This window comes from Aulostomus chinensis, chromosome 23 (genome assembly GCF_037954235.1).
Source record: "Aulostomus chinensis isolate RoL2024-O1b breed Wild chromosome 23, RoL_Achi_v1.0, whole genome shotgun sequence".
Taxonomy (NCBI): domain Eukaryota; kingdom Metazoa; phylum Chordata; class Actinopteri; order Syngnathiformes; family Aulostomidae; genus Aulostomus; species Aulostomus chinensis.
This window is the reverse complement of record NC_141342.1, coordinates 632836-650000: the sequence shown is the minus strand read 5'-3', so window position 1 is coordinate 650000 and position 17165 is coordinate 632836. Positions and strand designations below refer to the sequence as shown.

At 45.3% G+C, this 17165-nt stretch overlaps 1 protein-coding gene and 1 pseudogene across 11 annotated transcripts in view; one reads left to right on the top strand and one right to left on the bottom strand.

Annotated features, from left to right (window-relative positions):
- ryr2a (ryanodine receptor 2a (cardiac)) overlaps positions 1 to 17165 on the top strand; it is a 330466-nt gene that overhangs the window by 167945 nt on the left and 145356 nt on the right. For 10 of the 11 annotated variants that reach the window (XM_086195802.1, XM_086195797.1, XM_086195796.1 and 7 more), the window contains 6 exons: positions 6990 to 7153; positions 7603 to 7681; positions 7825 to 7914; positions 8630 to 8767; positions 8872 to 8949; positions 16445 to 16520. In XM_086195802.1, coding sequence (XP_086051928.1) covers positions 6990 to 7153; positions 7603 to 7681; positions 7825 to 7914; positions 8630 to 8767; positions 8872 to 8949; positions 16445 to 16520 — 625 coding nt within the window. The remainder of the gene's footprint in view (positions 1 to 6989; positions 7154 to 7602; positions 7682 to 7824; positions 7915 to 8629; positions 8768 to 8871; positions 8950 to 16444; positions 16521 to 17165) is intronic. The other variant, XM_086195799.1, reaches the window with a different exon arrangement.
- Positions 2516 to 4437, bottom strand: LOC147239093 (uncharacterized; annotated as a pseudogene).

Sequence of the window (17165 nt, the reverse complement as noted above, 5' to 3'; positions counted from 1 at the left end):
CAAATTGGTGTGTTCCCAGGATATAAGGAAAGCGTTAGTTATTTTGATAGTTTTCCATCAGCCTGTAAGACTTGTTTTAAATTACTGTGTTTTGAAAGAGATTGTCTTTAAATGACTGGGAGAGTCAAGTCAAGTCGAGTCAATTTTATTTTTATAGCGCCAAATCACAATAAAAGTTATCTCATGACACTTTACAAGTAGAGGAGGTCTAGTACCACATTCCTTCAATGAATTTACACCAAACATTTCTCCATGAGCAAGCACATCCTGCAACAGCAGCGACGAAAACCTTTGTTTTAACAGGCAGGAATGTCGAGCAGACCCAGGCTCAATGGGGACGGGCTTCTGCTTTGGGGGGGAAGAGAGCAGGAGAGCGGGGTAGAGACAAAGACAGGTTATGGAGGAAGACCGATATGCAGAAGGAAAGAGTGGGACAGAGAGAAAGGGAAAGGGAGGAGACTGATGGACAGACGGGGACGTGAGCAGGTGGAGCTATGGGTGGTAGCTTGAGCCTCTTCAGGTCTGCAGCCTCCTCCAGCAGCACTCGGGATCTGGGATGAGGGGAGCCCAAAGGCTCCGGAGAAGAAGATGAGTTAGTAATACATATGAATATGATTTATGTATGACACATATAGGAGGACAGAGAATAGTAGAGAGAACCCCAAGTGCGATCCCCCCAGCAGCATATTTAAGGGCCAGCCTAAGCAGCCCTAACTATAAGCCTGATCAAAAAGGAAGGTCTTAAGTCTGCTCTTAAAGGTACCGAGGGTGTGTGCATCCCCGGACCGAAAGAAACTTGAGGAACCACCAGTAACCCCGTATCCTGGGAGCAAAGGATTCTAGCTGGATAATAGGGGACAATGAGCTCTGTCAGGTATGAAGGAGCCTGACTGCTGAGGACTTTGTATGTTAGAAGGAGAATTTTGAATTCTATTCTAAATTTGACAGGGAGCCAATGCAGAGATGCCAGTACAGGAGAGACATGGTCTCTTCCACTAGTTCTCATCAACATGCGGGCAGCAGCATTTTGGACCTGCTGGAGAGTCTTTAGGGACCTACTGGTGCAGCCTGATAGGAGGGAATTGCAGTAATCCAGCCTGGAAGTGACAAAGGCATGGACTAGCTTTTCTGCATCTTCTTGAGACAGGATGTTTCTGATCTTAGCAATGTTTAGTAAATGAAAGTAAGCAGTCCTAGAAATTTGCGTAATATGGCATTAAATGACAGATCCTGATCGAAAAGTACTCCGAGGTTCCTTACGGTCGTGCTGGGGGCCAAGGTAATACCTTCCAGGGTACCTACCTGTATCTCATTAGATAGGGTGTCTCTAAGATGTTTTGGGCCCAGGACAATGACTTCAGTTTTGTCAGAGTTTAATAAAAGGAAATTATGGGTCATCCAAGTTTTTTATCTCCTTTAGACAAGCCTCCAGTTTAGTCAGCTGATTTATTTCATGAAGATGCATTGATACAGTACAGCTGTGTGTCGTCAGCATAACAGTGAAAATTAATTGAGTGTTTCCTAATAATGTGACTGAGAGGAAGCAGATAAAGGGTGAAGAGGATAAGTAATAAGAGAAAGATTAAGTCAAAGATATTTTGGCAAGGGGTTTGTTCTATGTTTAGCCATGAATCATTGAGTTGGGGTTGCTGTAGCCATTTGATAATACTGCTGTGAGATTTTTTTCCTCATGTTTGGAGTCCTATTTTTGGTTTTCTTGTTTTTCCAGCAAAAATGATTGATTAAGTAATGACTCAAGGGAGTTAAACCATTCATCTGTTGAACTTGAGGAAAGTATGTAGATAGCCTACCTGTGGGTGGATTTCATTTTGCGAATGCAATTCTGCCTTTTGATGAAAGTGGAATAGGTCCGTCTTTTCAAGTTATTTTTTTATTTTACCATATAACATTTAATAAAACACAATTTTCTGTAATCACCACATGTTATGTAACTGTTGTGTATTGTGTGGATACCTGAACAACCTACCATTTACATAGCAAACAAAATAGCGAGAATGTAAGAGGGTGTTACTGTACAATAACACTTAAGATGTGGGTTGCTCCAGCTATGTGTACATTCAAATGTTTCCTTGTTTGAACTTAAAATCATTAATCGAAAGGATTTTACAATGCAAACATTTAAAGGGTTTCACCAGCTTAAACAGGCACAAGTTAAATTTTCAACTTTTTAACTCTTAGAAGATGGAAAGCCTCTCCTTTTGAAAGAGGGAAATTAGCAGGATGAGTAGTAAACATACTGGCTGGTTATATAAAAGTTGTCATTCTATTACCCTACTTAGTAGTTTGATGATTTAAGCACTCACCATCAGTCAGCCACAATCATCAGCTCAAGATATTTGGCTTTTGGCTTCCGCTCATGGGCCTCCTCCATCCAGTCTTCCCAGGGGACTGTAAGTTCCAGCAGCACAACTTGCTTTGTTGAGTTGGATGCTAAGACCAGGTCTGGCCTCAATGACGTCTTTGCAATATGCTCTGGAAACTTCAGCTGCCTCATTTAACTACTCAGGATGTGCTCCAGGGAACCCCGTGCCTAGCACAGCAGACATTCTGGTGTTTCTGCTAGCCCCCAGCAAGGAAGATTGGATGGCCTTGGGAGGACATCATACAGCAACTGGATCAGGAACTTAAGTATTGCTGGTTCTGAATTCCAAAGTTCTGTCCAGGTGATCTTCCGGGCAGATGCGTGGTCCCAATTAGTCCTGGCTCCTTGCTGGCACAAGGCCACTTTCCTGCTCCTGCGTTCCTCCTCCACCATCTGCCGTCTCTCTTGTCCCTGGGCTTTGTCATAGCATGGTCTTGAGTGCCCAGCCCAGGTCGTCCGACTGCCACAGCACCTACTAAAAGGCCATGTCTCAGCCTTGCTTCTGCCTGGTCAGGCAGGTGAAGGGAAGCTGTAGCTTGTTGGTGTGCCCAACAAGGCAATGCTGCTTAGGCTCTTCAGCAAGCCAAGCCACCTGCGCAGGTGCTGGCTGATGTTACGTTCAAAGCCCTCCACAAAGGTTACTGGGACTTCATAGAACAGTAGTGGCCAAAGGAGTCTCGGCAGGATGGCATGCTGGTATATCCAAGCCTTGAACTTCCCCGGGAGGCCCTACTTGTCCACTGCTGATAGCCAGGTCTTAAGCTCCACGTGGGCTGACTGCACTGCTGCCTTGTCCTTCAGGGTGCTGTCAAAGATCTTCCCCAGACTCTTCACAGGCTTCTGCGACACTGATGGTATGGGGACTCCATCAGCCACCGGCACCCTGTCACTGATGTTGTTGTGACCGTCGGTTCGTCCATGAAGGAGATTGGCGAATGCCTGAACTGGACCTGGGACCCCTGCATTCCACTTCTGCTGACTTGACCAGCATGTTCATCACTAGGGTGACAGTGCCACTGATATGGTGCAACCAGTGACAATGCCCTTCTCCAGGTGGTGCCATGCAGATGCTGTTGCCCCAGGGGTGAAACTCAGACTGAAACTGCTGTGGTGATCTCGTATGAGTTCAGTAATCTTCTCTGGAACATGATATGTCATCATGGCTGTTGTCACAAACTTGTGTAGAATGGATCCATGGCATTGGCAAGGTCAAGCCGAAGGACGGCCAAGTCCCCTTGGTTTTGTCTTGCCCCCCAGATCAGCAGGGTAACCTGGGACTCCTCGTTTCTGCACTGTGGTATCAATGTAGGAATTCCTCAGGAGGTACTCTGTCAGCCTGTTGGCGAGAATCTTGAAAAAGATCTTGCCTTCCACGTTGAGCAGGGAGATTGTGTGGAACTGCGTGATGCCACTTGCATTCTCCTCCTTTGGTATCCAGACACCCTCTGCATGTCGCCACTGCTTGGCTACCTTCCCTCTCCAGCATACAACCCTGATGAGTCTCCACAGCCTCTCCAGGAGTGCTTGTAGACTTTGTATGGCACTCCACTCGGGCCTTAGGCGGCACTGGTCTGTGCAGCTCAGATGGTGTCCCTGACTTCTGCCAACATGAGCTCTTTGATGTTAAACTGGAAGGACGGTTCTAGTGGTATGAGTAGCCCTCTTCTGGGGGACAGATTTTCAGCTCTCCTACTGTTGCTGTATGTGTCACTGAGGTGCTGGTTGATCTCCTCTTCTGAGCATACAAGGGTTCCACTGAATCCGAAGGGATTCGCTATGAAGGTGTTGTACTTGCGAGCCCTCTCTCTGTCTCTTCTCTTGTGCCACTCAGCATTTCGGAGAGAGATGAGCTTCTGCATCAGGATATCCCTGAGCTCTTACAGGGCTGGTCTTTCCTCCTCACTTGCCCTCCTGAACTGCTGTTTTAGGGCCTTCAGTTCTTTCCTGAGCTGGGAGATCTTGGTCTCATGCCGGTTTGGCTTGATGATGTTTTGAGCCTTGGGTTGTTTGATGCGGAATCTCTCCGCAACAATGCTGATGATCAGCGTGCTCATCAGCTGCAGTCGCTGATCAATTTCCCCTCTGCATGCTGCATCAAGGGTAGCATCAACATTTCCATCAAACTGGCACCATTCAGATTCGTTGTTTGCAGCAGGCCATAAGACCCAGTGCTGTTAAATGGTAAATGGACTCAATTTTATATAGCGCTTTTCTACCTTTGCGGCACTCAAAGCGCTTTACATTGTCATCTCATTCACCCATTCACACACACACACACACACACACACACACACACACACACACACACACACATACACACACACACTGATGGTGAAGGTTGCCATGCAAGGCATCAAGCTACTCATTAGGAGCAATTATGGGTTCAGTATCTTGCTCAAGGAAACTTCGACATGGTCACCAGGGTCGAGGAGCGAACCAGCGACCTTTCAGTTGCTGGATGGCCACTCTAGCCCTGAGCCATTCCACTGTTCAGATGGTTTGCTGGGTGCAGCATGTTGAGCTTGGAGGTTCTGGACACTGTGGGGTAACTCCGGTTCCTGCCCCTCCTCCTTCTCATCAGGGTCAGTACTAGGCACTGGCTCTTTGCGTTGCTCAGCTTGCTTTTTCCTTGTACAATCCATCCTGGTCTGGTGGATCCTCAGGCCTCCCAGGTTCTTACAGACCTTGCCACAAAAACAGGTTGCTGTCATTGTTGATAATCCATCACGTATGTCTGGTACCAGGAGATTCGTCTCATAGTAATGTCATCAGCGTTATAGGCTTGGGTATACAGAAAACTAATTTTTAATGCGGTCTGCACTACAGACTGATGTATAGTTTGGAGGAAGCTGGCATTTACTAGATAAGAAGGATCCAATGTTTTGGCTAAAGTTCAAATAAAAAGTTTTTTTTGTTTTGACACAGAAGTGGTAATCAAGTGTTTGACAAAAGTGTCATTGAGGGAGTAGCAGACAGATAGAGATTTTGGCATCCTATTCCTTCAAACAGTAATTATGCACATGTTCCAGCAGCGCTCCTTGACATAAACAATTCAGAATGGTTATTATGAAATAATTTTGTGCATGGGTCAACCATATTGACTTGACTTGGGCACCACCCACAGCGGGTTGCGAGTGACCTTAGATGGTTCAGCTTACAGCAAAGTAACCTATTAAATAAATGTCATGAAGCTAACACATACATACATTTAATAATAAAAAAAATATAACAACTACCCTATCATATCATAACTACTACTTCATGTTATCTTAATCTGAAGTTATAGGTCACCAATATGTCATAACATTGTCAAAATGCAACAAAATGACAAATCTACAAACAGATATGAAAATTAGTTTATTGGATATTCTGTAATGTATTAATATTGGCGATAGCTTATATTTTTTCTGCACAAATGCTCAAGCATGCTGTCCAAATGGTGGAGTCAGTCAATCAGTCGGGGATAAAATAGTGATTGGCATGCCCCCAGGTCCGCCACCTTACAGACAAAAACCCCCTACTTTACTGACAAAAACTGCCCACTAAAGAAACCAACTTGAGCGCAACCAGAGTATCGTCCTGTCAGTGAGCAGGAGAAAGTTTTGCGAGTTTTATTAAAAATCTGTGCACAAGCGATCTGATTCTGTGTGCGCTCAAGCATGTTTTCTGCTCTTGAGTGCTTTGAAAGCACTCGCAAAAACGTGTGCAGGCTGGTGTTTGATTTGCGCATACGAGGGTCTCATTTGAGCTCACGAGGTATCATTTGCGTGCGTGATTTTTGTCACTGTTCTACCCGCTATCAACTTAATCTCATAGCAAATCTTGTACATCTGTCATGGATGTCCAGTGAAGTGTCTAGTGTAAGCCATCTCTGACTGTCAAGCTTGTGCCTGATGATTCCTTCATCACACAAAATTCCTTTACAGTCAGTTGTCCCACACTGTGGCTATGGACATCGTGCATCCAGCCTAAGGCCTTCATCCTGAGATATTATCAGAGAAGTGTAAGTGTTATCAATTGCAAACTTTAGGTCAAAATTTCATAGCAACCAAAGCTCTCCAATCATTTGGTAGATGGAAGAAAGCCTTGGGTTCTGACCAGGAAACTACCATGGAAAGGAAAATGCAATAACCACTGTTAAAGGACTTGCAGTTGAGACATGCTTCCCCTACCATCTAGACCTGAGTTGAATGAAGCCAGCTATATAGGACTGGTCCCTCATTTTCAAGAGAATATTTTGATGTTTTTGTCATAGACCCCCCTTGCTTGTTTATACAGATTAAATCCTTGTTTTTATTTATAATGTTAGTGGCTCCAACCAGCAGCTAATTTGGTGGATCTTATTTGCCATATTCCTGGACGGGACAATATTTTGGCAGATACTCTCTCTAGGTCGTGAGTGCATAGTGTTGATACTGCTTTGACATTTTGGTTGATCTTGGGCGACCTAAGTAAGGGTGGGTTTTACATGCCTTGTGCTATTCTGGTATTTTTATTTTTTTTTTCTGTCTGGGTACCTTGAACCTTGCCTGCTGTATGATTTTCCCAGCAAAGCAAATCAGGAAATCAAAGTTGCTAACTTCTCTTCACTTTGTCTGTGATCCAGCGCTATGATCAAGAGCTGTTTAAGCTGGCATTGCCGTGCCTCAGCGCTGTGGCTGGAGCTCTTCCGCCAGACTACATGGAGTCCAACTACATGGCGATGATGGAAAAACAGTCATCAATGGACTCTGAAGGAAACTTCACACCACAGCCTGCAGACACAACCAAGTATACATTTCATGCATTTCATCTTTTAGCTTTAAAATGGGATGTTTCAAAATAAATTTCAGACTTGCACTGATCATCTCTGATGTTGCTGTTGGCTTAATAGAGCTTTAGAGTCAATAAAATTGTTGAATGTGTAAGTCACTGCTGTCTGACAAGATCAACTAAAAAGAGGTCCATGTCAGTGTTGACCTTGAAATTTGTTTCCACTGCATCCAAGTGGCCAGTATATCAGTTTTAGACAGATTGCTAGCACACACAATTTATTTTGGTACAGGTCAATTTGTAAGCAGTAAGATTTTCCAAGACATGCCTTGTCTGTCTATACCAAAACAGATACAGAAATAAAATTTCGAAACAAAATGTTGATATTAGAATTAGAAGAGAATTGTGACATCATAGCTGGTTCTTGCATCCACAGAGTTCTTTTTGATTGATTTTGTCTTTTTCAGTGTGAATATCCCAGAGAAACTTGACTGCTTCATTGCCAAATATGCAGAGCATAAGCACGAGAAGTGGTGTATAGAAAAGGTAAGAATGTGAGAGTTACATTTCCCAAGCTAAAAGACAAAATACTTGTGGTTAATGTATAACTTTTATACTGTTTCAAGTACAGACTTAAAACTTCATCAAGGTATCTAAATTGTAAATATCTCTCCATTTATATATTGCAGTTTTCAAATGGCTGGTCATATGGGGAACAGATATGTGAAATCTCCAAGAGTCACCATTTGCTGAAACCATATAAAGGCCTGTCTGAGAAGGTAGTTTGGATACCAACTAGCTTCATGTTGTCAGAATTCCAATTTAGTGCTCCGATTTTGCTAATTTATTTGATTTTTGAGAATTATATCTGACAGCTGTGTATATGGTAGAATGGACAATAAAGTTTACCCTGACTTCACAGAGAAATGTCTTGCAGTATCTGCCAAAATGATGGGTTAATTTAATTTAATTTAATATTATCAGTGTGCTGGAGGTCAGGTTCCCCTAAAAAGATTTTCCCAACATTAGTAATAAGGCAACTGTCAAGTCTATAGGCATGGTTTGGTATTCTATCAATAGGTAAAACCAGAATATTCTCATGGTGACAGTGTTACTGTTATCATGTCTAAGTAAGCTGTGCTGATGCACAGGAGAAATGATCATTTACATTTTTTTTTTTACCTCTTCTATTTTTTTATTCTAGATTAGATCCTGGCTAACACCATGACGGAAAATGTCCGATATACAGAAGAGCCACTTAATCCATTCGCTCACTCTTTCATTGTAACGGTGTTATAATTTGACAGAAATAACACAAAGCACAAAATTTCCAAAGAAGTAGATTCCAATATTATGCAGTTTTTGTGGGCATATTTGTGGGTCCATAGTGCTTCAAAGGTTAATAGTGTTATACCTTATTGTAGTTTTTAGGTGACCTATTTCTTTTTATAAGTGATTTACTGTCAGCTGGTATATTGGACTGTGTTCTTACAGGACAAGGAGTCATACTGTTGGCCAGTCAGAGAGTCTCTGAAGACTATGCTTTCATGGGGCTGGAGCATCAACAGAATCAGAGAGGGTGACCCTGCCAGCCTCCATAACAAGTCCAGACGAATATCACAGGCCAGCCAGGTATGCACACAGACCTGGGCCAGGTCTTGTGGTCCATATTTTTAATTCACAAAATGCAGAGAAAAATGGACTCCACATGAAATGCTGATTTTTTTCCCCCTCAGCTGTCTTTTGAAGGGGCTCCATGCTTCAGCCCCAGACCCATTGACATGAGCAATGTTACACTATCCAGAGACATGCAGGTATTGTAGGCAGACAGACAGACAGACAGACACACACACACACACACACACACACACACACACACACACACACACACACACACACACACACACACACACATCAATAATTACTACATACCATTAAATGAGTGTTGGCTGGAAAATGTATGCCATTTTTAAGTCAAATCAAGTCATGTCAATTTTATTTGTATAGTGGACTCATGGAGAGGAAGACACAGGGACGAGGGGCACACAACAAATAATTACAGCAACTAGCTACCAATAATAACAACATCTACTGGTTACTTAAGCAATCAATTTTAGCATAATATGATCATTTAAGTATGAACAAACACAATGCTGATATCAATGCTAATACAGTATTACTAATATGGGCGGCATGGCTCAGGGGTAGAGTGGCCGTTTAGCAACCAAAGGGTTGCTGGTTTGATCCTCGACCCCTGTGACCATGTCGAAGTGTCCTTGAGCAAGATACTGAACCCATAATTACTCCTGATGAGTAGGTTGGCGCCTTGCATGGTAGCCTCCACCATCAGTGTGTGAGTGTGTGTGTGAATGGGTGAATGAGATGACACTGTAAAGCGCTTTGAGTGCCGCTAAGGTAGAAAAGCGCTATATAAAATTGAGTCCATTTACCATTTACCAGTCCATTTAATATAAATTCTAATAGTACTACTACTAATACTGATAATAATGTTGGCAGGTTGAGCCTCTTTAGGGCTGTAGCCTCCTCAAGAAGTGAAATCAGACTGGGATCTCAGAGGTGGGGAAGCACTAAGGCTCCACAGAAGAAATCAAGTTTGTAACAAGTATGAGTACAGCAGGACAGAGAGGAAGAGAAAGAAACCCATTATAAGACAGCCCTAACTTTAAGCTTTATCAAAAAAGAAGGTCTTAAGTCTACTCTGAAACATAGAGAGGGGTGTCTGTGAGAACTCTTTGTGCCTATGATGAAGGGTTACTTGTAGATGTTCCTACAATCTCTAAGAGAAGAAAGGGAGCGAAGGGTTCTAACTGGATAATAAGGGACTAAGACCTCTGTCAGATTTAAAGATGCCTGATTATAGAGGGGTTTGTATGTTAGAAGGAGGATTTTTAATTCTATTCTGAGTCTAACATGGAGCCAATACACAGAAGCCAGTAGGGGAGAGATATGGTCTCTTCTACTAGTTCTTGTCAATATGAGGCGTTTTGGACCAGCTGTAGAGCCTTTTCGGACTTACTGGTGCAGCCTGATTGGAGGGAATCACAGTAAACCAGCCTCAAAGTGACAAAGGCAAAGAGTAGTTTTTCTGCATTCTTTTGAGACAGAATATGCTTGATCGTAGTGATGTTACGTAAATGAAAGGAGGCAGAGATTTAATTTATGTGGGACTTGAAGGACAGATCCTGATCAAGATAACTCCCAGATTCCTTCCGGTAATGCTGGAGCCCAGGGTAATGCTAATGCTTATCGCTTATTGCGCTGTCCCCCGAGCAGCTTTAGGACTCTCTGACCACTGTCTGCTTCATCTCATCCTGACCTACAGGCAGAAATTAAAAATTTCTATGCCTGTTGTAAGGACTGTGAGGAAATGGAGAGAGGAGTCAAAGCTGGAGTTACAGGCCTGCTTTGACTGCACTGACTGGAGTGTTTTTGAAGCTGCAGCCACAGACCTTAATGAACTCACTGACACTGTGAATACTACATCAGCTTTTGTGTGAACATGTGTGTGCAGACGAAGACTTTCTGCACATACAACAGCAGCAAACCCTGGTCCACTCCCAACCTAAAGAAGCTGCGCCAGTACAAGGAGGTGGCCTACAGGAGTGGGGACTGGGCCGTGTTTAAGCAGGCCAGAAACAGTCTATCCCCCCACCTGGTGGAAAACCCCAGTCTGGCAAACAATCTGAATGGCTTCTACTGCAGGTTTGAGAACCCTCCATTCTCACCTCTCACCAAAACAAAGGGACTACCTGCAACATCCTCTCCCCTCCCCCCAGGCCCCCCGCCTGCACTAAGGACCTGTGAGGAGGATGTGTGTCGGCTCTTCCAGAAACAGAAGATCAGGAAGGCCCCCGGACCTGATGGTGTGTCCCCCTCCTGCCTGAGAGTCTGTGCTAACCAGCTGACTCCCATCTTCACCCAGATCTTTAACTGATCTCTGAAGCTATGTGAAGTGCCCTCCTGATTCAAGTGTTCCACCATCATCCCCATCCCCAAAAAGCCCTCCACCATAGGATTAAGTGACTACAGGCCTGTCGCCCTGACATCTATGGTCATGAAGTCCTTTGAGAGACTGGTGTTGAGCCACCTGAAGAACATCACGGGACCCCTGCTGGACCCCTGCAGTTTGCCTACAGGGCAAAAAGGTCGGTGGATGATGCAGTCAACATGGGACTACACTTCATCCTGCATCATCTCAACTCCCCAGGGACATATGCAAGGGTCTTGTTTGTTTCATCCCCAAAATCCTCCGCTGGAAGCTCACCCAGCTGTCAGTGCCTCCCCCAACCTGTCAGTGGATTACCAGCTTCCTGACTGACAGTCAGCATGAGGTGAGGCTGGGCGGCATCATGTGGAGCATCCAGACCATCAGCACTGGCACCTCCCAGGGGTGTGTCCTCTCCCCACTGTTCTTCTCCCTCTACACAAATGACTGCACATCAGGGGACCCTTCTGTGAAACTCCTGTATTTGGGGACAACACCACTGTCATTGGTCTGATCTGGGATGGTGACGAGTCTGCTTACAGATGGGAGTTCGAACAGCTTGTCCACTGGTGCAGTTAGAACCACCTGGAGCTCAAGCTGCTCAAGACTGTGGAAATGACAGTGGACTTTAGGAGAAGCCCACCAACACTCCCCCTCTCCCCATCCTCAACAACACAGTGTCTACTGAGGATACCTTCAGGTTTCTTGGATGCACTCTCTCCCGCTCCGAGGACCTGAAGTCAACTTCCCACATAGACACTGTCCAGATGTCACGATCCCTGTCTCCTGCTTCCTGTTTTATTTTGAAGTCATGTCCTGTATTCCTGACCTCCCTCCTGTGATTACCTTATGTGTCTCACCTGGTTGATTGCACCCATGTGCCAAGTTTACCTCCTTGTATTTAACCTCTGTGTGTTCCCTTTTTTGTTGGGTCATTGTTAGTTTTGCTGTCTTGTGTAGTTATGTTCATGGTCTGTCTCAAGTTCTCAGTCTCCAGTTTCCAGTCTCCCGTCATGTCATCTGTCTCCAGTCACATTAAGTCTCTAGTCACGTCAAGTCAAGTCTTCAGTCTCATGTCAAGTCTTCAGTCTCACGTCAAGTCTTCAGCCTTACGTCACGTCACGTGTCCAGCCTCACGTCACGTCATTTCACCAGCCTCACGTCACGTCACGTCTCCAGCTCTCACATCACGTCATGTCTCCAGCTCTCACGTCACGTCATGTCTCCAGCTCTCACGTCACGTCATGTCTCCAGCTCTCACGTCACGTCAAGTCTCCAGCTGTCACGTGGAGCCCCCAGTCACCCCGTTGAACAATAAACCTCTTTTGTGCACCACCCATCCAACTGCCTGTATTTGGGTCTCCCACCTCATCTTCCGCCACAAACTTTGACAGAATGACCCAACCCAGAAAGACCCAGCAGACAAGTTCCCCCCACGTATGATGACTCTTTTTGAATACTTTGCCTTTATGGCAAAAAAGAATCTGGAAAGAAAGTCACAAAGGGAGGAGGACTTCACGGGCACCCGACTGGCCTTCGGGGGTCCTCTCTCAGTGCAGCGAGCCCGCAGGTTGGCTCGGCCCCCATCCGGGAGGCCCAGGAGCTCCCAGCCTGAGGGAAATGTGAAGGCTGGCCACCCTCGTGCTCCTAGGCAGCCAGGTCCAGCCCTCATCCCAAGCCCAGAAGCTGCTACACCTTCTCCGCCGCCACGGGTCCTGGCGGACATCACTCCTGTTCCGGCACCGAGGGTCCTGGCTGGCACTACCCCTGCTCCTCCGACAAGGGTCCTTGCGGTTGCCACTCCTGTCCTGGCACCGAGGCTTCTGGCGGGCACCATCCCTATCCCAGCAGCTGCTACACCTTCTCCGCCGCCAAGGGTCCTGGCTGGCGTCACTCCTGGTCTGGCGCCGAGGGTCCTGGCTGGCGTCACTCCTGGTCTGGCGCCGAGGGTCCTGGCTGGCGTCACTCCTGGTCTGGCGCCGAGGGTCCTGGCTGGTGTTACTCCTGCTCCGAGGGTCTGAGCGGACGCCTCTCCTGTTCCCACTCTGAGGGTCTGAGTGGAAGTCTCTCCTGGCCCCGCTCCGAGGGTCTGAGTGGACGCCTCTCCTGGTCCTGCTCCGAGGGTCAGAGCGGACACCTCTCCTGGTCCCGGTCCGAGCGGACGCCTCTCCTGGTCCTGCTCCGAGGGTCAGAGCGGACACCTCTCCTGGTCCCAGTCCGAGCGGACGCCTCTCCTGTTCCCGGTACGAGCGGAGGCCTCTCCTGTTCCGAGGGTCTGAGCAGACGCCTCCTCTGCTACAAGGATCCAGGCGGATGTCTCTCTTGCTCCGGCGGCTCTTCATGGCACCCCGGGCCGCCCCCCAGATACTCTTTGCCTTGTGGCGCGGCCCCCTGGTCGCCCCCCTGGTCGCCCCCCTGACTCTCCATGGTCCGCGCGGCCCCCTGGCCGCCCTCTTGACACTGTGTTATGGTTCTGCCCACGGGTGTGGTGAGTGAGTGTTTTTATTTTTTATTTAGTTCACTGGTGTTTTCTTTCTCTTTACCGCCTCCTGGCCACCATCCTCCCACCCTGGTGTAGTTTTTTGTTGTTGGGTTGTCTGGGAGCCATCCCTTGGGGGGGGGGGGGGGTACTGTCACGATCCCTGTCTCGTGCATCCTGTTTTATTTTGAAGTCATGTCCTGTCTTTCTGACCTCCCTCCTGTGATTACCTTATGTGTCTCATCTGGTTGATTGCACCACCTGTGCCCCGTTTACCCCCTTGTATTTAACCTCTGTGTGTTCCCTTTTTTGTTGTTGGGTCATTGTTAGTTTTGCTGTCTTGTGTAGTTATGTTCATGGTCTGTCTCAAGTTCTCAGTCTTCCGTCATGTCATCTGTCTGCAGTCACGTGAAGTCTCTAGTCACAACAAGTCAAGTCTTCAGCCTTACGTCAAATCCTCAGCCTCACGTCAAATATTCAGCCTCACATCAAGTCTTCAGCCTCACGTCAAGTCTACAGCTTCTCGTCAAGTCTTCCCATCCAACTGTCTGCATTTGGGTCTCCCACCTCACTTTCCACCAAAAACCTTGACACCAGAAGAAGGCCCAGCAGAGGTTGTACGACAGCTCAGGAAGTTTAACCTACCACAGGAACTGCTGACCATCTTCTTAACTGCCATCATCCAGTTTGTGCTCTGCACCTCCATCACTGTCTGGTTTGGATCAGCCACTAAAAAGGCCAGGTCCAGACTGCAACGGACAATCCGGTCTGCAGAGAGGATCATCGGTGCTGACGTTCCATTCAGGACTTGTACTGGTCCAGGGTCAGGAAACGGGCAGCCAACATCTCTGCAGACCCCACACATTCAGGACACAGACTTGTTTTGAAGAAGTCACGAAACTGTTCAGCAACTGCTTTCTCAAGAACTTTGGAGAGGAAAAGGAAGATTTGATATTAGTCGATAGTTGGCCAAAACTTCTAGATCTAGAATTGTTATTTTGAAAAAGGGTTAAATTACTGGTGCTTTAAGGACTGTGGAATGTAACCAGATGACACTGATGACATTGTTCATGTCTAAAGCTTGGTTTATGCTTGTGTCGCAGCAACGGTGTAGACCCTACGCCATCATTGAGCATTCAAAGTTCTGCGTCGAAGGAACATGTTGCTCTGCAATTCACCGCCAAGCCGCTAGGGGTGTGTGGCTGTGTCTGTGTATGGTTTCGGGGGCTCTTGTCAGATTCCAAAACAAAACTATTTACAACAGATATTCCAGGGCTTTTCTTTGAACGACTGTTTGCTTTCATGAATCAAACTATAAACTTTGAACATGACAAACATGACCCCTTGTGGCCATTTTCTTCTGGAGACGCACATATTTGTGGTGGAGGTTCCTCCACCTCCTCATGCATTCGGCGACCTCCTCTGAGCGGACCAATCACGGTCCTTGACGTTCACGTCACGACGCGTTGACGCCATCAGGTCCGTGTAGGGGTCTGCGTCGACGGCATAGGTACGCCGTTACGTGATGCAGAAGCATAAACCAGGCTCTAACTAGAGCGCGCTAACTAGGGGTAAAGTGTCTTTAAGGAGTTTCGTTGGGATGGGGTGTAGGAGACAGGTAGATAGTTTGGAAGAAAAAAATATTTGTACTAAGGTCAATGGGAAAGCGTTCCAGGTTTATTATGCTCAGACTTTCTTATTTTCAGACAAATGAGAGAGTGATGTTTCATACCTACTTGACAGTTTCAACTGTGACTCCATACTTCCTCAGAAGCGTCATCCAAGCATATTTCAACAAGATGACAAAATGGATATAATTAATTTCATCCAGGTTTGGGGTTACAGCTGTCTTTAAGGTTTTTGAGTTTAAAGATAACATGAGGTCAGCTGATGGCAGGAGGAGAAGAATTTTATCTCTTCGAGGTAGAATTTTATTAGTGCACATGTGTCGACTCACATGCAGCCTGTAACAGTTGCTTCTGCTTCACTTTCTAAACTTTATATTAATTTAGTTTAATGTTATATTTCTTTTCTGTTTTTCAACAATTTCCCGCAAGGGATTAATAAAGGTTTTCTGATTCTGATTTATCATTAAAAAGTTTATGAAGACATTTGTACTCAAGGAAACAGGAATACTTGGCTCAATAACTGTGGCTCACTCAGTTTTGCTCCAGTGCTGAAGAGAAACATGGGTTTTTTCTTGTGTTCCCCCTTTAATGCTCAGTAATAGGCTGCTCTAGTTTTAAGAAGGGTTTTCCTAGAAGTTTTAAGGCAATCTTGCTAGATTACATGCGGCTCTTCCAGTTTGGAGTCATGCTATAGCCTATCCAGTTTCTGAATTGTTTGTTTAAGCTGTTGGGTTTCAAAATTGTACCATAGTGCTTTTATCCTTTCTTTTTAATGGGGCAACGCAGTTCAAAGTTGATGGTAGGATGCTTGATGCACTATTGATAAAATGATCAATTTGGGAGGGACAAAAGTTTACAACAGGGTCCTCTATTATAATGGTACATGACACCGAATTTAATGTCATTGGGATTGCTTCCTTAGAAGGTCCTCATTTTAGAGATTCACTCTGTTTTAAAAGTAATCATGAATTATATACTGATAATTTATTTTAAAATGTAAATGTGGCCTTCTGAATCAGAACCAAATCATATCCATATCCAAACATCTCGTGACCCAACAACCTAAAACAAAACAAACTAAATTATGATCCATGAGTTGCCATGGGCCATTACACCATTGACATTTAAAGTCAAAGACAACATGAATGAACAGGTTTTTAAATCTGTGCTGTCTAATTGTCTTTTTTTTTTTTTAGTCAATGGCAGAGCTGCTTGCAGAGAATTATCATAATATCTGGGCAAGGAAAAAGAAAATGGAGTTGGAAGCCAAAGGTAAATCCAACACAACATAATATCCACAGAATGTTGAACAGGTGCACTTCCTCTTAAATGTCTAATTGGTCATGGCTGCTCCCCTACTGTCAATAATTGGAGATAAAATAATTATCGGATGTAAATAGTGGCACTCCTGCAAGATTTTCTGAGATTCATCAGCGTCATACAGAAATACTGGTACTAGCCATTTGATGTAGACACAGAAAAAAAACATAAATCATCCACATGCATATGTTGGGAGGTGCTCACATAGTTACAAATCAGGTCAAACAAAGACATAAAAAAACAGAGAACCATGTACTTCGTAAACACAAATCATGGACATTAGTCATCTATATATTAACATAAGTGTAGACTGTCTGTGAATCACAGATTAATCCAAACATCAAAAACTATAGACCACTCTGAATAAATTCTAATCTGTGTGTGACATCAGTTTCATAGAACGCACAGTCATCTTTATAAACTTAATCCATCTATCAATCCATCCATCCATTTTCTACCGCTTATCCCGTTAAGTGGGGGGGCTGGAGCCTATCCCAGCTGCCTTCAGGCAAGAGGCTGGGTACACCCTGGATGGGTTGCCAGTCCATCACAGTGCCAACATATATAGACAGACAACCATTCGCTCTCACAGCCACA